The following is a 17746-nucleotide window of genomic DNA, read 5'->3' as shown; positions in this document are numbered from 1 at the left end:
TCTCTGGAGGTAAAATGTCCTGCTAATCTAGAATTATCAATGGACAAATTAAGTTGCCATTCTCAGTCTGGTCCCCGCCCCCCCCCCATGCTATTAGTGAGTTGAGAAGTGGAGCACCATAGCCTGAGTGGAAAAAGAGCGCTTGGAGCAGAGATTGTCTAAGAGGAAGCTTAGGGGAGAGGACAGAGCGACAGAACAGAGACAAGGCAAGCGAGGTCACAGACAGTGACTTTGGGGTCAAGGAGACTCCTCAGTAACTCAGCTGCCTGTGATGCAAACCAGAGGACTTGAGTCCCAACACCTAGGAAAGCCCATGCCTGTAATCCCAATGTTGGGAGGCAGAGCCAGCAGGATTCTGAGAGCTTGCCTGGCCAGCCAGTCCAGTCTAACCGACAAGGTCTAGGTTCAGTGAGAGATACTGTTCAAAAAATAAAGACAGGGAGTGCTGGAGAGGTTGCTTAGTGATTAAGGGACCTTGCTGCTCTTACAGAGGACTCAGGTTCAGTTCCCAGCACCCACCTGGCAGCTCACACCCATCTGGAACTCTAGTTTCGAGGAATCTAATGCCCTGTTTTGGCCTCCCTGGGCACCAGGCATGTACATGGTACACAGACGCATGCAGGCTAAACCCTCAAACACCAAAAGTAAAATCATATTTTAAAAATAAAAATTGAGAGCAATTGGTATCTATCTGTGGCCTCCATATGTACACACATACCTCTCCACACACATGCACATATATGGCACACATGTGCCTGCACTTCTCTACATACGTGCACCCTTCCACATACATAAAAAAGAAACATCTTTGAAAAGAATCAGTGACTTTAGTACATCAGGGCTGGTAAGGTAAAGAGGTGACAAGTGAGGGAGGAGAAGAGGACACTCAGGCTGAATCACCTTGAAGCCAGGTGTGCACACTTAAAGTTTATTAAAAAAATATGATTTTTAAAAAGCCTACACAGGATCTGTGGTAAAGGTATTTGCTGCCAAGCATGATGACCTGAGTCGAGCCCCAAGACCCACAAAGTGGAAAGAAAGAACTGACTGCAGCATATTGTCCTTTGACCTCCACATGTATGCAATGGCATACTCGTGCCCTCCCCCAAAAGGGGGCGTGTACACACACACACACACACACACACACACACACACAAATTAACAGCAAACGATTCATGAACAAGTACACACCTAGCAAGTAACCACCATTAAAGACTCCAGGGAAGGTCAAGGAGACAGTCTGATATCAGACGAAAAACTGGGAGATTGCAAACTGTGAGTCCAAGCACAACATGCTTCTTGAAGTCTGCTACAGTTAATTCCTGATTCCTGACCATTTCCATAAATTATATTTATTCTCTTCCCCTCAGGAGCCAGCCCACCATCATGACATAAGCATACTCTATATTAAACCTAGGACAAAATGAACAGACAGACAGACAGCCTTTGGAGCCTCTGATGAGCACAGATTTTTTTTCCTAACAGTATCTTTACAAGGTTGTAAATAGATATCTTCTCTCCTTTTCTAAGCACCCCCTTTCCCCAGTTAGGTAATATAGGGGCAAACTGACCCCTATATAACCTTGCGGTTCTGGGGTGGAAACAAGCAGTCCATGCACCCACACACCCTCACTCAACTCACTCCCAAACACACATTCATCTAGCTACTCAAGTTCATGTACCAGCCAGGCCAACGGTGACATTTATATCAGATCATCTCTGCAAAGCTGCTTGCAAGCCAAAGTGTGAATGCTAAAGAAATGGTTTATCATAGTCTTGTACCTTGAATGCTTCTTTTAAAAAAGGCCTTACATCCTTCACACGACCAGACACCGTAATGATACCCAGATGCGTAATCGCTGCAGACGGCGCAGAAGTGGGCATCCCTCTTTGCATTTGGACTAGTAACAGGGCTGGCACAACTGCTCCCACTCAGCTTCCTCTTCAATGTCTCTCTGGGGAGGGGGGAACAGAGAATACAGCCGTTGTCAAAGGACACACATGAGAGGGAAAGGGCTTTGCAGAAAAAAACCATGAACTTTGCCAAATTTAATCTCTTTGTCTTCCAGGGCTAGGAATAAATAATGCTCCAGGAAACCTGATATCAGACCACAGGGAGCTCCACTGCGGAGTTGACTGACATTTGAGTGCCTACGTGGTGAGTTCAAGTCCTCAGAAGGCTAAGGAGCAGGCAGCTCAGGGCTGGGCTGGGCTGGCATCAGTAGCTCTAAGGAGGAAGAGGCCCACAGAGGAGCAGGAGGGGTGTCTGCACACTCCCACCCAGGGGCTGATTTTGTCAGGACATGTTTCTTTTGGGAAGGGAGATAGTAAAACTATTGCTAGTCTAGAAATAGTGAAAACAAACATCACCCTTTAAAGAGAGGTAAGTTAAAAGTCTTAAGACACGACCCACACTTTTTATATTTGTTTCTTTATCTTATCAATAAATAAAAAGATGAAGAAGAGAAAATAAATTATTGTGTATTTTCTTAAAGGTTGTTTTGGTTTGGGGCTCAGAGGTGCTGGGTTTTGGGGTGCAGAGTCTCAAGAGTGTTAAACATGCCTCTAGCATTGAGATGGGCCCTCCAGCTCCTGTCTCCTCTAAGTTTTATAACAATATTTGAAATATTATTATAATATTGTATTATTATGGTAAATTATTATTATATAAATATTTTTATGATAATTGCTTTTTTGTTTTGTCTTTTGAAACAGGGTCTTTCTTTGTAACCCTGGCTACCTGGAACTCACTATGTAGACCAGGCTAGCCCTGCCTCCCGAGTGCTGGGACCAAAGTCTGCACCATCACACCCTACAAGCAATGCATTTAAGAGTCAGTGTGCTCTAACTTTTAGTACTCTCTTTGAGAAATCCACTTCTTCCTGTCACTTATTCATATACTATCCATCATTAGAGTTGAAAATCTTACAAATAGACCGAAACAATCCATCATGTTGCCATGCATCCAGAGTTCAATTTGTTTTAACTTCATACATTTTCAGTAGAATCCTACAGTTAGTTCTCATCGCTCCTTACAAAGCGCCACCTCAGCTCATCACTAAAGCCTATGCCCACCAGCTTTCCTGGCTTTGCATGGCTACTTCATGGAAGTTGTAGTGTTACCATGGCTACTTTCATCCTGGAGACAATTTGTCATCAACAGTAGGTATACACTAAGACTCTAATCTGACTCTTAAAAAAAAAAAATGTAAAGCCGGATGCCTTCACCCAAACCAAACTGATGTAAGTTGGAGATGATTCATTATATCCATAATGAATAATATTATGGATATAATATAATTTCCATAATATCCATCCATAAGCACAACTTTTAAAGGACCAGAATATCAGAGTAGAACAGAGGAACATGCCTCCAGTATCCTAAGAATGTAAGTGACAAAGTAAAGACCTTTTCTAACATGTCTTTCTTCATACTAACCTGTAAAGAGAGGATCATGCCACCACCCATGATTGACAGGACTTTACCTGTTTACAGGTAAGGTGTGTTCTAGTGACCTTGCTTCACACCAAGGACTCTTTTGAGGTTCCGCATACAGAAGCGATGATTGGCAATGGGTGGCTAAAGGAGAGAGGTGTCCAGAAGTTGGCCATAGCACATTTGGGCTTGTGGTCTGTCGAACAGGCCCACCTTCCAGGTTACTGGTGCTGCCAGGAACACTGTAGTTCATCACGGCAGGACTATAGAATGCCATAGCTGAATATTCATGGCGGCTCTCTACATAGGAGGAAGGGATATAGATGGGGCCGTGCTCCAGGGGTAGGATGGACTGGCTACAGTTATAGGAGGGAGGGGAAGTAAGGCTTGATGGTGAGTTTTTGATCTCCATGTCTTGAGCAGGTCGCAGCTGAGAAAAATCCTTGTGAGAAGAGGTACAGATAGACATGACGCTCTCAGAGACTCATGGGCAAGTGGAATGCCTGCAGGGGAAAGCAGATGATGTCCAGTTAGTTCAAGCTGCCAGACTAACTAAGAAGTATTCATTTTAGCTAGGGGCAATGGTGCTTACATACAACCCTGGCACTCAAGGAGGCTGAGGCAGAGGGATTTTTAGTTCTAGGCCTGCTTGGACTACAGAGTGAGATATAGTCTCAGAAGAGAGAGAGAGAGAGAGAGAGAGAGAGAGAGAGAGAGAGAGAGAGAGAGGAAGAAGGAGGAGGAGGAGGAGGAGGAGGAGGAGGAGGAGGAGGAGGAAGAGGAGGAAGAGGAGGAAGAGGAGGAAGAGGAGGAAGAGGAGGAAGAGGAGGAAGCAGAGGAGGAGGAGGAGGAAGAAGAAGAAGAGAAGGAAGCAGAGGAAGAAGAGGAGAAGTGGAAGAAGAAGAGAAGGAAGCAGAGGAAGAAGAGGAGGAAGTGGAAGAAGAAGAGAAGGAAGCAGAGGAAGAAGAGGAGGAAGTGGAAGGGAGGGGGAGAGAGGGAGGGAGGAAAGAAGGAGGAAAGAAAGAAAGGAGGAAGGAAAGAGGGAAGGAGGAAGGAAGGAAGGAAGGAAGGAAGGAAGGAAGGAAGGAAGGAAGGAAGGAGAAGGAGGCAGGCTAGGAATATAGTTGGTAGAGCATTTGCCTCTCACACAGGAAGCCTTGACTTTGATCCCCAGCACTGCAGGAGGTAGTGTAAGATCTTTGTAAACCCAGTATTTAGGAAGTAGAGGCAAGAGAATCAGAAGTCCAAGGTCATCCTCTTGTCAGGAGTTCAAGAACAGCATGGGATATATGAGATATTTACAATATATCTCAAAAAAAGAAAAAAGAAGAAGAAAAAACAGACAGCAAACGGACTCAGTGGGTGCAGTGCTTGCTGCTCCAGCCTGATGACATGAGCTAATTCCAAACCCACAGTGGAAAGTTTTAATATATTTAAATATGCGGTAAATCTACAATAACAAATACAAGAAATGTATCATTTAAATCATCCATCTGACTATGGTAACTTTGTCAGTCTATTGCCTCTAAACTTTAAAAGCAATCTTCAATATAGTATTTATTTATTTATTTATTTATTTATTTATTTATTTATTTGGTTTTTCAAGACAGGGTTTCTCTGTGTAGCCCTGGTTGTCCTGGAACTCACTCTGTAGACCAGACTGGCCTTGAACTCAGAAATCCTCCTGCCTCTGCCTCCCAAGTGCTGGGATTAAAGGCGTGCGCCACCACCGCCCGGCCAATATAGTATTTATGCAATCAATCAATCAATCCATCAATGATAGATGTCCAGTAAAACCTGAGCTGGATATTAAGCTCAGTAGAGGGCGCTAGAGAGACACCACAAGACAAAGGCTTGCTCCAACTTCTGGCCCTGGTAGAGACAGGCAGTAAGCAGGTGAGAATCCAGGGTGGAGCTTGCCCCAGCCAAAGGTTCAGAATAAAATCTCTCAGCAACATTGCACTCTGTATGGTAATGATCTTTTCACAGGCACCTCTCTGGACTGTGGCCCAAAGGTTAAACACTGCAGAGTAATTTGTTGTACAACACTCTCCACCCTGGCATCGTGCATGTTCCGAAGGCCTCTGCACTAGAGAGAATACAGGTTCCCACTATGTGTGCATGTCCTCATTTCTGGCAGCCAAGCACTGAACTGCATTTTAGAGGGGACCCAATGCTTTATCAGCAACCCTAGATCTTCTAAACGAGCTGACATCACCGCAAGTCAATGGCCAAACCTCATCTTGCCTGGAAAATTCTAAACCCCTTCAGAACTGTCCTTCCTTGGGTATTTTCCCTGATCCCTAAGGGGCTAAAAGGATCTCTGCATAGTTTATATTTATTTCTTCTTACAGTTAGTACTTCTTTGCATTAAATTTCCCCTGTTGAAAGTATCATGTAACTGTATGTCCTGGTTTGACCCAGACTGCTATACCAACAGAAAAGACAATCGAAGACTCAAAGGTAGGGGAAATTTGGTGGATAATAGGAGAGAAAGCATCAAATGCTCAACCCCTGAGCAGTCTCTAGACTAGCAGTATCTAGACCCAGCCCTCACTGTGCTGTCTCTCCAGAATGTCAGCTCCGAGATCATATACTTCAGTGCACTGTTTACCTGTATCATCTGAGCATGTCTGATGCTGCCAAATCCTAAAGCAAAATACATTTAAAGAACTTTAACCATAGAATTTAAACAGCATGCCTTCTATCAGCTGAGCTCTTGGCACGCATAGCAACTGCATTGATACACAAAATTTGGAGGTAGTATTAAAATGTAAATTTCTTGAACATTACAAAAAGTACAAAAAGCCAAAATAGAAGGTCCAATTTAACAAATAAAAATTATGTCCCAAAATGAGAATAGTTATTATGGTATATGTGCTGCCTTCCCTTTTAAAGATTTATGTATTTATTTGTGTGTGTGTGTGTGTGTGTGTGTACGTGTGTATGTGCAGGCACATGCATCTGTATATACACAGGCAGGCTAGAGAGGGTCTTGGGTACCCTTCTCTGCCACTCCCTGCTCATTCCTTCTCCTTCTGAACCTAGATCTCAAGTTTTTCTCTGCTAGGCTGTATGCCAAAAACTCCAAAATCTCCTGTCCCCATCCCTGTTGGAGTTGAGACCTCAAGCAAGGGTTATCTAGCTTGTTACACCACTGCCGGGGTTAGAACTCTGGGTCCTCATGGCTGCACTTATAGTCGCTGGATCACCTCTCCAGTCTTACCTTCTGCTTGTTTGTTTGTTTGCTTGTTTGTTTGTTTGATTTGTGGAGGCAGTGTTTCACATAACCCAGGCAGGTATTGAACTTGCTCTATTACTGATAAGAACCTTGAACTCTTCCACCTCCCCAGGTCTGTAATTACAGATGTATCTGACCATACCCAGTATCTATGGTGCTGTGGATCAAGCCCAGGGTTGTTTGCATGGCAGGCAAACACTGTGTGAACACTGAGCCACATCCTGGCCCTTTACAGCCTCTCTCATATAGAGTATTGCTGAAATGAGCCAGGTATGGTGGCCCACACCTGCAATTCCCAGCACTGGAATGGCAGAGGCATGAGTTATGGCGGCACGTCTGAGGCCAGCTTGTTCTGCATATTGAGTTCCAGGCCATCTAGAGCTACGTACTGTGACTCTGTCTAGAAAAAAAAAAAAAAAAAAGTCAGTCAACAAAAAGAAAAACATAAAGATGCTACCAAATCTTTCTAAGTGTAAACCTCTATAAGGAACAAACACATAGACCCTTAGCTTTCATCTCCAAAAGGAGTGTGGTTACACGTCAGCATCCAGAAGTTCCGTGGGCTGCCCTGAACTTCCGTCTGTAGTCTCCAGTAGCAACCATCTGAGACCTCTGCTATGTTTTCTTCTGATTGAGTGTCTTATCTAAGATTTACTTATTGTTATTTTCTGTGCATGAGTGTTTTGCTTGTGGATGTCTGTGCACTAAGTGTGTATCTGGTACCTAAAAAAACCAGAAGATCTCCTGGAGTTGGGGTCACAATTGGTGGTGAGCCACCACGTAGGTGCTAGGAATCGAACCCTGGTCTTCTGAAAAAGCAGCAAGGGCTTTTAACCACTTTTTAACTGACTGTCCAGCCCCTTCATCATGCCTTTGAGAAGCATGAATTACCTGGGTTGAAGAGATAACTCAGTCAGTAAAGCGTTTGCTCTGCAAACATGAAGACCCAATGTAATCCGTGTAAAAAGCTAGATCAAAGTCAATACCAGACAGATGAGAGCTCCTGAAAAAAACAGGTGAGATGGCTCAGTGGGTAAAGTCACCTGCTTTGTAAGATGACTAGTTTGGTCACCAGAATCCACAGGAGAATGAGAAAAAAGTTGTCCTCTAACCTCCAGACACATATAGAGTTATGGTATGCACATACCCATGCTCTAATAGACATCATACATGCATACATGCATGCATGCATATACATACAAACATACATACATACATGCATAACTATACATGCTGCACACAACAATAATAATGATAATAATAAATTAAAGTGGCCTGGACAGATGGCTCAGAAGTTAAGAGTACTTGCTACCCTTTCTGATGACCCAAGTTCGTGCCCAGCATCCATATCAAGTGGCCCACTATTGCCTATAACTCCAGCTCCAGAGAATCTGACACCTTCCTCCACAGGTACCACATGCATATGCACATACATGCACATACACACATGCATATACATAAATAAATAGAATATTTAAATACTAATTAATTTTTTTTCAAATGGACAGTGCCTGAAGAAGAGTGCCACCTAAGGTTGCCCTCTGGCTTGTACATACAATGCATATACACATATGTGTGCAAATGTATACACACACACACACAATGAACACTCACCTGGAAAGATACGAACACAAAGTTTAAAAGTAGCAGAGAACTGATTCCATAGTCCTTATCACCTGCAGCCGAAACACACCCCCTCAGGTCAACAGTTCAAATGGCCCTGTCAGGTACGTGCCATGCAAAGCAAGTGCTGAGATTACTCAAGTCACCAATGAGCTGCCACAATGACATCGCCTAGAAACAGAGATCTCCTCTGTTACCGTATCACTAATCAACTGCTCTAGGTTTCCACCAAGTCCCAGTGCATTCAGTATTGTTGAGAACCACTGCTGATGGCTATTAGAACTAAGGTTGTTCTCTGGTTGAGTATCTTCCGATACATCCAGATTCATGTCACAGCTGTCTACCAGTGGCATTGTGGATGATTGATAACATGGTCAACCATGAGAGATCTTTTCTTCCTAAGTCACAACCTCAGAAAAGCTTTTGTACACACAGGGTTACGCATGGCAGGCTGAGGTCAGGAAAAACACATTTTGGATCTCGAGCTAAAAAATAGATAACTTTTTAAGACCCCTCGCCCCCAAATATTGACAGTGGCTTTATGGAGAAGAAAAGGTTGGCTCTGGAAATAACATACATCACAAAATGAGAAGACAGACCTACGTCTGTAGCAGAAGGATAGATGTCAGTTACCATTCAGTCTGTATTCATGTGTATTTTGACCTAGTACACAGAACACAACATCGGATCCTGGGCTGCACAATAACTAAAAGCCATGTTTTAGACAAGTCACATAAACTCAAACTTTCCTGTCGTTTTCAGTAGAAATGAGAAAATATTATAGAATGCATATTTTCCCAGTGCTCTGGGGAAGAGAGGAGGGAGGCTGCATGTGTGAAAACATTCCGTGAGATGCCACTATACTGTACTGAGGTTGAAGCTTGCATGGCCACTGATACACCACTGGGCACACCTCTCAAGATGCTCGGGATCCCCAGACAATTTAAAATAAAATGCTTTCTGTTCTCTGAAGGCTTTTGCTTCTGAATTTTACTTTTTTTAGACTAGTGTTTGATGGAAACCCATCACCTCAAGCAGTCTAGCTAGCTATCTGCTCTCTGTGTGCAGAGACAATGCCACCTCCTGTGAGGACCATATCTTGGGTCCACGGATGCAAACAGCTTAGATGGGCGTCCCCCCATTCTTCTTCCAGGTATCTGTCCCACTCTGCAAAGCATCCCACCCACACATTCCACACCTGTGTCCCCTCAAAAGTAAAAACCCACACCCACAGACACCAGAATTTAATGGACAAAAAAAAATATGTATAAATACATTTATCTTCTTGCTCCTTTCTTTTCTAAGACAAGGTCTCATGTAGCCCAGGTTAGCATAAAAATTGCTATGTAGCCAAGGTTGTCCTTAAACTCTTCCTACTTCCCCATCTTGAGTTCTAGGATTAAAGGCAAGGACCACCAGGCTTGATTCGTGTGATGCTGTAGACAGAGGTCAGGGCCTTGTGCACACTGGGCAGAATATCTACCAACCGACCTACATCTCCAGCCCCTCAGAGATACCTCTTAAGCACCAAGCATTCTTTCTATGTACTTCTGTTTAGCAGTTATTACCTTTACATGTATCTGTTCCAAAGAAAAATATTAAGGCCCTCAATCAATTTCATGATAGGAACAAAGAAAACTTACTCTAAAACAACCATAAAACAGACCACTAATAATTGAGTTACATGCAACTGAATATGTATCTTCCAAAATGAGAAAAAGCTAATTCTTCTCTATCATGAATCTTAGAGTGGTATTTAAAAAAAAAAAAAAAAGCTTAAATGCAACTGTCTGTAAACAGTATTGCAATAAGTGAAACTTTTTCAAGTTTCTATAACAATGTACTAAATAAACACTGAATTATTAAGTCTAATAACCAAATGTTCAGTTTTCAAGTGCTTTGCATATATAATCAAAACAACTTACCTGCAAATGATTGGAGTTTATTCCTGAGAATTTTATAAAGTCACTTTCTAATCATTCCATAAAATGACTCAAAACATCAACTAAAATTTTAACATGAAATATATTTTAAGTCATTGCTTCTTGAAATACATTTTAAGTCATCATTTAATAAGAATTACAGTGTGTTAGTCTTTGGAAGGGGACATAAGGCCTATTAAGTGCTAATTTATATATTTGATATGTTGAACTTAGTACTAAATTTCACCTTTTTATATTAAAAATAAAATCTGAGAAACATCAAATCTGACTAGATCTATTTGGGTTCCTCAGACCCATCTTGAAATTGTCTTATACATGCTATTTGATTTCAAACGTTTTAACATCTTGGACAAGACTTAAAGTGTTGCCTTTAAAACTGCTCTTGAGATAAGAATTTCAGATTCATCTAGACAACTAGTGAACATAAAATGAAACCCTAGAGTTCCTGCTTTAACGCTGACTTATGAACTCTCATCTTTTACTTCAGATAGAATGTCTGGTGAGCAGTGAGTCTCAGCCTTCCTAGCGGGGCAGTTCTTTTAATACAGTCCCTCATGCAATGGTGACCTCCAGCCACAAAATTAGTTTCATTGCTGCCTCATGAGTGTAATTTGGCTGCCGTTATGAATCGTAATAGAAATGTTTTTGGAAATCAAGGTTTCCCACGGGGGTCTCGGCCCACAGGTTGAGAGGCCCCGCTGTTGCTCTGGACCAAAAGGGAAGCTACCTATTGTATTCTTCCTGTTGTGGTTATATATCCACTTTCTAATCTTTCCTTTCACTCTTTAAAAACATTTACATGCAGAAAGAGGAAATATCCACCGTGAGCCGGATCATTACAGTAACAATGACATTTTAACTGGGATGCTTACAAAAGCACTTGAAATAGAACAAGACATAAAAATCTTCCAAGATACTACGTGCCAAACACAAACCTGCCTTCTAAATCCTAAGTAAAATAATCAGGCTTGCTTTCTGAATAGCACTCAAATTCGGTTTTGTTACACACACACACACACACACACACCACACACACACCCAACAATATTCACTTGACCTAATTTTCTCCTTCTGCTATCAAACAGTCGCCACAGGTAATCTGACAGAAGCAACAGTTAGATTCCTCTCCAGCATGTAAGAGAAATCAGATTTAATCTTTCTCAGACAGTCCAGGAAAGAAGTTAACTCTATGTCTGACTAAGGATTGCCAGTCGACTCATTTTCAAGCCATGATCACCTGCCTAAGATAGGCATATCGTCCCTGGTCCACTACTCAAGCAAGAAGCGTCATCATTTTATCCACTGTTAGGAAAATCACAGGAATTTTCTTCCTTTAAAAGGACAATTATATTCATACAACCAACCTAAAGTCAATAAAATTTCTGGTAATGTTCAGGACAGTTGTATCCATCCCCCTGCCCCAGCCCCTTTATTGTTCTAAACTCTGCTGGCTTCCCCCAAAGTCAATTAAGCCTCACTATGAGCAAAAGGACACTTACCTGGCAGGTGAACATTCTCTCTTTTGCATTCTCTAAATGCAGACACGTGCTTTTTTTTTTTTTTTTTTTTTTTTTGTCCCTGAGCAGGACTCAGCCACTGGTTGTTGCTAGCCCTGAGGCGGCTGCCAGACTCTACTGAAGACCCGGATGCCAAGGGGTGCCAGTGGCAGCACAAGCCGTTCCCTCCAGGCCAGCTCCCCACCTCCTCTACTCTCAGGAAGTTTCAAGAGGTGATTAATTCTAGAAGCCTGGGAGAAGGCAGGGACCTGAGAGTGCGGTTCCAAAAAGCCAGCAGCTAGAGAAGCTGCAAAGATTGCCCACGACTAACGAGCAGTAGTGCGTCTTTTCTTTTAAAGACCTAGAAAAGAGTGTGGGAGGGTAGCTGAGAAGCCCACGTGACCACAAACCCGGAGCTGGAGATCTCAGGCACTCCCGCGCGCCTCGCAACCAGATCCACTGGATGTCGACCTCCAGTCACTTCACAGTCATCCACTAGGGACACCCCCCACCCTCTTCCAAGAGACTGACGATGGAGGACCGAGATGGGGTCCGGGAATGGGAATTTCTGACCAGATCCCCAAGGATCCTGGCTTGACCGTGGGCGTACAGGGACCACACTTCATCTTGTTTCCATACTTTGACCCACGTGCATGTCATTAAATGCCTAAGTCTGACAACTATCCTTGAGAAGCATGGTCAGGCCCCGGGTTCGGGTAATAGCACCCATATAAGCAGTAATAACGGAGCAATGAAGTCAGATCCCTTTGCAGGAAGTGTTAGCTTGAACCCAAGAAAGGTAAGGCTGGAGGTGGAGGCTTGAACGCTCATCTATCAGCTGGCGAGGGAAGTAGGGAGAGAAAACGAGGGCGGGGCGGGGGGTGGAGAAAGCAGTGGGTTAGGGCCAAGATCCCGCGTGCCTCCTGGAATTCACCTGAAGTAAAATCTGCCTGAGCTTTTACAGGGTTCCTCTCTTTCTTGGCGGAGAGGGTCTCTGGCGCCCCCGGATGGCAGCTCTGATCCTATTATACAAAGGCTGGGATCATACCTTAGTCTTTGAGGAAACAATTGGCTTTAAGGCAGCCTTTGGTGGTAAAAGTTAAAAGGAAAACAACCTGGTGTCACCGGTGTGCCTAATTAGTCGTCAAGCCATCCGCACACATCATGGGAACATTTGTAAAGGGTTTTTAAGATCTAGTTTTTTATCTTTTAAATTATGCGCACGCGGGTATGTGCAGATGCCCAGGGAGACTACAGGTGTGGGATTCCCTCCTGGGGATGGGTGCTAGCGAACTCGGCTTCTATGCAAGAGCACCATGACAGCTGAGCTGTCTCTTCAGATCTGGAACGTGGTTTTCGATGGCTGTTAATCTAATCGAAGAAACCAAGGGGGCATTTGGAGGGAAACGTGTACAATGCCAACCTCAACATTTTGGGTTGTAACCAAAATGCCTTCGGGGGACTTTCCTGAGGCCTGGGTTTATGAGTGCCACAGGTAGGCACCAAAGACTACACATGTGGAAAAGCTCGTCCTTTATAAACTATGAGCAAAGGCTATAGCAAAAGTCTCACTGCCCCCACTCATCCTATGTTGTACAGATTTCATTTAAGTTAAAAGTCCTGTACTGTTTCCATTTGTGAGGTGGAATGTCCCCATCCTTGAGGGCTAGGAAAGGTAGAGGGGACGGGAGAGTGGCTAGCTACTGAGACCATTCCTTGAGGACTGGCAAGGATAAGATTGGTACTCACCAGTCTGCGCGTGCCTGTGCCCTCTCCTGCGTGTCTGTGTGTCCTGGATCACTCAGTCCTTCCTCCTTTCCTGCCTTGGGTAGGAAAGTTAAAGTAGAGATTTTAAACAGATTAGTTCATTTAATGATACTTGCTAACAAGATTCACCTGGGGGGGGGGGGGAGGCCAGGATGGCTCAAGCAATAAACGGACCTGCCAAGCTAGTCTGACAGACCTGAGTCTAGTCCACAGAGCCCAAGTAAGGTGGAAGGATTTGCATAAGAGCTGAGCTCAGTTCCAGCACCCACATGGTGGCTCACAGTGGCCTGTGACTCCAGTCCCAGGGGTGCCTGACCTCCAGTCACCAGGCACGTATATGGTACATACATACACACATGCTGGCCAAACACTCGCATAATAACACGCACATAAGTAACTAAAATAAAACGATGGAAGGAGAGAAGGAGGGAACCAACTCCCTAAACTTAACCTGATTGCCACACAAACCATATGACATGTGCACACATTATATACACACACACTAATACATTTTTTGTTGTTGGTTTTTTTTTTTTTTTTTTTTTTTCGAGACAGGGTTTCTCTGTATAGCCTTGGCTGTCCTGGAACTCACTCTGTAGACCAGGCTGGCCTGGAACTCAGACATTCGCCTGCCTCTGCCTCCCAAGTGCTGGGATTAAAGGTGTGCGCCACCACTGCCCGGCCACACTAATACATTTTTAATTTTAAAAAATCATCTGCAGTGGAACATCAGCGAAGGAATCTCAATCCAGAGCCAAGAGGCAGGTAAAGGTGGTGTGAGGGAAAGAACGCTGACATCCATCATCAAGTATCCATTCAAGTCAGACAGCACAGCATCCCATTCAATCCTTACAGCAGTTCCGAGGGGCGGGTCATACTGGCTCCACCTTCCAGAGGCTCACAGAGCTTACAGCCACTATGTGAAGCTACAAGATAAAAAAGAAACCCAGTAGCAACTGTGGTTTTTAGACACAGTAACCACTTACGGACATTTAACTACATGATGCTTTCATGTGCATGTGCGAGTGCATGTGTGTGTGTGTACATTCGTAATTGTGTGTGTGCGTGTGTGTGTGTGTGTGTGTGTGTGTGTATGCGCGCGCGCGCGCGCACGCATGCACGTGTGCATGTGTGCATGTGAGTGTGTGTGTGTGTATGTGTGTGTTAGCTACATTTTCGTTGTTGTGATAAACCCCATGATCAAAAGCAACTTGGGTAGAGTTCATTTCAGTTTACAATATTTGCTACATTGTAGTCCATAATGAAGGGAGTCAGAGGAGGAACCTGGAGGCAGGAGTTGATGGGAGACAACGTAGGGATGCTGCTTACAGACTTGCACCTCCCAGCTTGCCCCACCTGCTGTCCTTTACAACCCAGGACTACCTGCCCAGGTCTGGTAGTACAGACCTGGTAGCACAGGCTAGTCCTGAACTCACTATGTAGCCCAAGTTGCTTTCAAATTCAAATGTGCCATCCCCTTTTCATACCTGCCTATAGAGCAAACCCTATCATTAATTATTCCAATTTTATGAATGGGAAAATGGATATCCATGAAGATTAAGTGACCTTTTAAAGATCACACAGCTTGTTAGTGGCTAAGGAGGATTTGAACCTAGGACATAGCCTAAAGTCCTGTCCTGTGTCCGTTTAAACCACATCTACAAAAGCCAGGTGTAGATGGGGTTTATGCCTTTAATCCCAGCTCTTGCAAGGGAAAGGCAGGAGGATCTCCAAGTTCGAGGCCAGACTGGTCTACAAAGCAAGTTCCAAGACAGCCAGGACTTCACAAAGAAAGCCTGTCTGGAAAAAAAAATAAACAAACAAATTAAATTAAAACAATAACAACAACAAACCCCACACATCTACAGTGGATTGGCAATAAAGCTGACTCAAGGTTTGCTCTATGCAGAACCCCGATGCCTCCCTACAGACGAAGCCCTCCTCAGCATCCCTTGCCATCTGATCAATCCCAGAAGTAGAGCCCTGGGCTGGGTGTCATGCTTCCTCAGAAAGTGCCCTGCTCTCGGGGGCAGCATGTTCTTTCTTCCACGACCCTCAAACACCCACAGCTTACTGCTTATTACACAAGACATATCATTGCAGAACATCTGAAGCCAAGAGAATGAACGGAGGAAAGGAAATTGCCTCTCTGACTCACCCTGTCCGTCAGGAAGGATAATGGTACCCAGATGCGTGCTTTGTCTGCTTGGATGACAAGTAAGAAGGATGATTATCCTCCAGTCTACCTGAACCACGACCAAAAGCGAAGGGACTCTGGAGACAGTGGATGCCAATGGTTAGACCAAAAAGTTCCCTGTGACCTGTGGTCGCAATGATGCTTTTGCTTAGCAGGGTCATAAGCTTGTCTCTATCTCATCCCCAAGCTGCCTAGCAACGCAATCACATGGTCTGACAGGAAAAGGTCTCCTCCCCTCCTAACTACCCCATGACAGAGACTGAACACCTTACTAGTACACCTTCAGGAACAAAGCACTGAGTTATTAAAACTCAGTTGTGTTACATATCCTGAGTGATGTCAGTTCAATAGTTTGCTTTGGCTGCTGTTTTTGGTGCTAAGGAGGGAGCCTGGGGCTTTGGTGATGTTATGTACCTGCTCTGCTACTGAGCTGCGTTCCCAGAACACGCACCACCTTTTAACGATCAGATTTGTTGTCTATCTACTGATGCTCATAATGACACTAACTAGATTAACTTGGAGCATGACATGGGTGACAGTGGAGAAAGTAAAGAATCCTGTTTATAACAGATATACTTTTTGGCAAGAAGGCATAAAAGCAGATTCATTACCGTCTCAGCCTGCCTCTTCCCTGATGGTGCTCTGTCTACTTCAAAAGACAGCACTGGCTCCGTCCGCCCTGCCGCTACACACATCGGCCCTGCGGAGTGTGCACCCCGCCTCCCTGCAGCTCAACTTTGACACCGACTGCTGTGGCGTCCCGTGTCTCTGGCGTCCACCACAATCCCATAGCACCCACCTTGCCCATTCAGGCATTTACAAAGGCATCGATTTGAAAGAGCAGAGGAGAATGGACAGGGAGAGTGTTTCTGTAAGAAATAATCAAAGAAGTAAAACAAACAAAAGACTGTTTAAGGCAAGAGAGAAAAAGGCAACACAAAATAATTGAAGGAGACGAAGAGACCATAAAAAAACATAACTGCTGGGCGGGAATCACGATAAGGCGTGCCTTTGGCTTGTTGGTCTTTCTGTTCTGTGTGTATCTGGAGGATTTGGGTCCTGAGATGCTCACTTCTGCTCTAAAGCATAGGATCAGAACTACTCCACACTCTGTGGTTATAACTTGGTCTGTTTCAAGAGGATCTGAAGCAGTATAACCCATACTAGTGGAGTTTAATCACTGTAGAGCAGTGACATCTTTGTTGGTGATGATCAGCCACAAACGGCATTGCCTAATGCGTCATGCCAGGGTTCTCTCCTCTACCCAGACCAGCCTGGTGGCACACGCCTTTAATCTCAGAACTCAGGAGGCAGAGGCAGGTGGACCTCTGTGAATTCGAGGCCAGCCTGGTCTACAGAGTGAGTTCCAGGACAGCCAAGGTTACACAGAGAAACCCCTGACTTGAAAAAAAAAAAAAAGAAAGAAAGAAAGAAAGAAAGAAAGAAAGAAAGAAAGAGAAAGAAAGAAAGGCAGACAAACAGAAGGAAGGAAGGAAGGAAGGAAGGAAGGAAGGAAGGAAGGAAGGGAGAGAGGGAGGGAGGGAAGGAGGAAGGAAAGATGGACTTTGTACATGGCTGAAGGAGGAAACAGAGGTTTAAAAAAAAACTGGTGTTATAAAGAACTTACCAATAGACTTGCTTAGAAAGTATTACATTACACAAAAATAAGGTTTAGTTAAAGGAGCACCGCCTCTGCCGGGCAGTTTTGAGAAGACGACCCTGGCTGACCCTGCGCCTCTTATCAGGAAGAGCATGGTTCTGCCAAGGCAGACGGGATGACCCTGGCTAACAGCTTCCCCAGAGAAAGCAGTCCTGGTCTGTCCCAGGATAACTAGGACAATATTTTTATATTTCAAATCTCTCCATTTGTCCAAACAGCCAAACCTTGGAATTTCTGTCTCTGCAAAACATGCTCAGTGCTATTATGACAGTGAGACCTAACCCTGGGAGGTGAGTTTGGGTAGAGCACTCATCTTTGCGGCCACAAAAAGGAACATAATATTTATTGAACATGTTTCCAGCCCAGGCCTCAGACAGTGGCTT

General features: G+C 44.2%; 1 protein-coding gene across 2 annotated transcripts in view; it reads right to left on the bottom strand.

The window, feature by feature from the left end:
• The window catches only part of Esr2 (estrogen receptor 2), a 55380-nt gene extending 43323 nt beyond the window's left edge, over positions 1 to 12057 (bottom strand). For both annotated transcript variants that reach the window (XM_076921980.1, XM_076921981.1), the window contains exons 1-3: positions 11743 to 12057; positions 3487 to 3939; positions 1783 to 1955 (exon numbers count right to left, since the gene is read on the bottom strand). In XM_076921980.1, the coding sequence (XP_076778095.1) occupies positions 1783 to 1955; positions 3487 to 3905 (592 nt within the window). In that variant the 5' untranslated portion in view covers positions 3906 to 3939; positions 11743 to 12057. The remainder of the gene's footprint in view (positions 1 to 1782; positions 1956 to 3486; positions 3940 to 11742) is intronic.
• Positions 12058 to 17746: the final 5689 nt, after the last annotated feature.

The sequence above is a fragment of the Arvicanthis niloticus genome, chromosome 23 (assembly GCF_011762505.2).
Source record: "Arvicanthis niloticus isolate mArvNil1 chromosome 23, mArvNil1.pat.X, whole genome shotgun sequence".
NCBI lineage: Eukaryota > Metazoa > Chordata > Mammalia > Rodentia > Muridae > Arvicanthis > Arvicanthis niloticus.
Note: the sequence above shows the minus strand (reverse complement) of the source record. Positions and strands in the feature narration are given on the sequence as shown.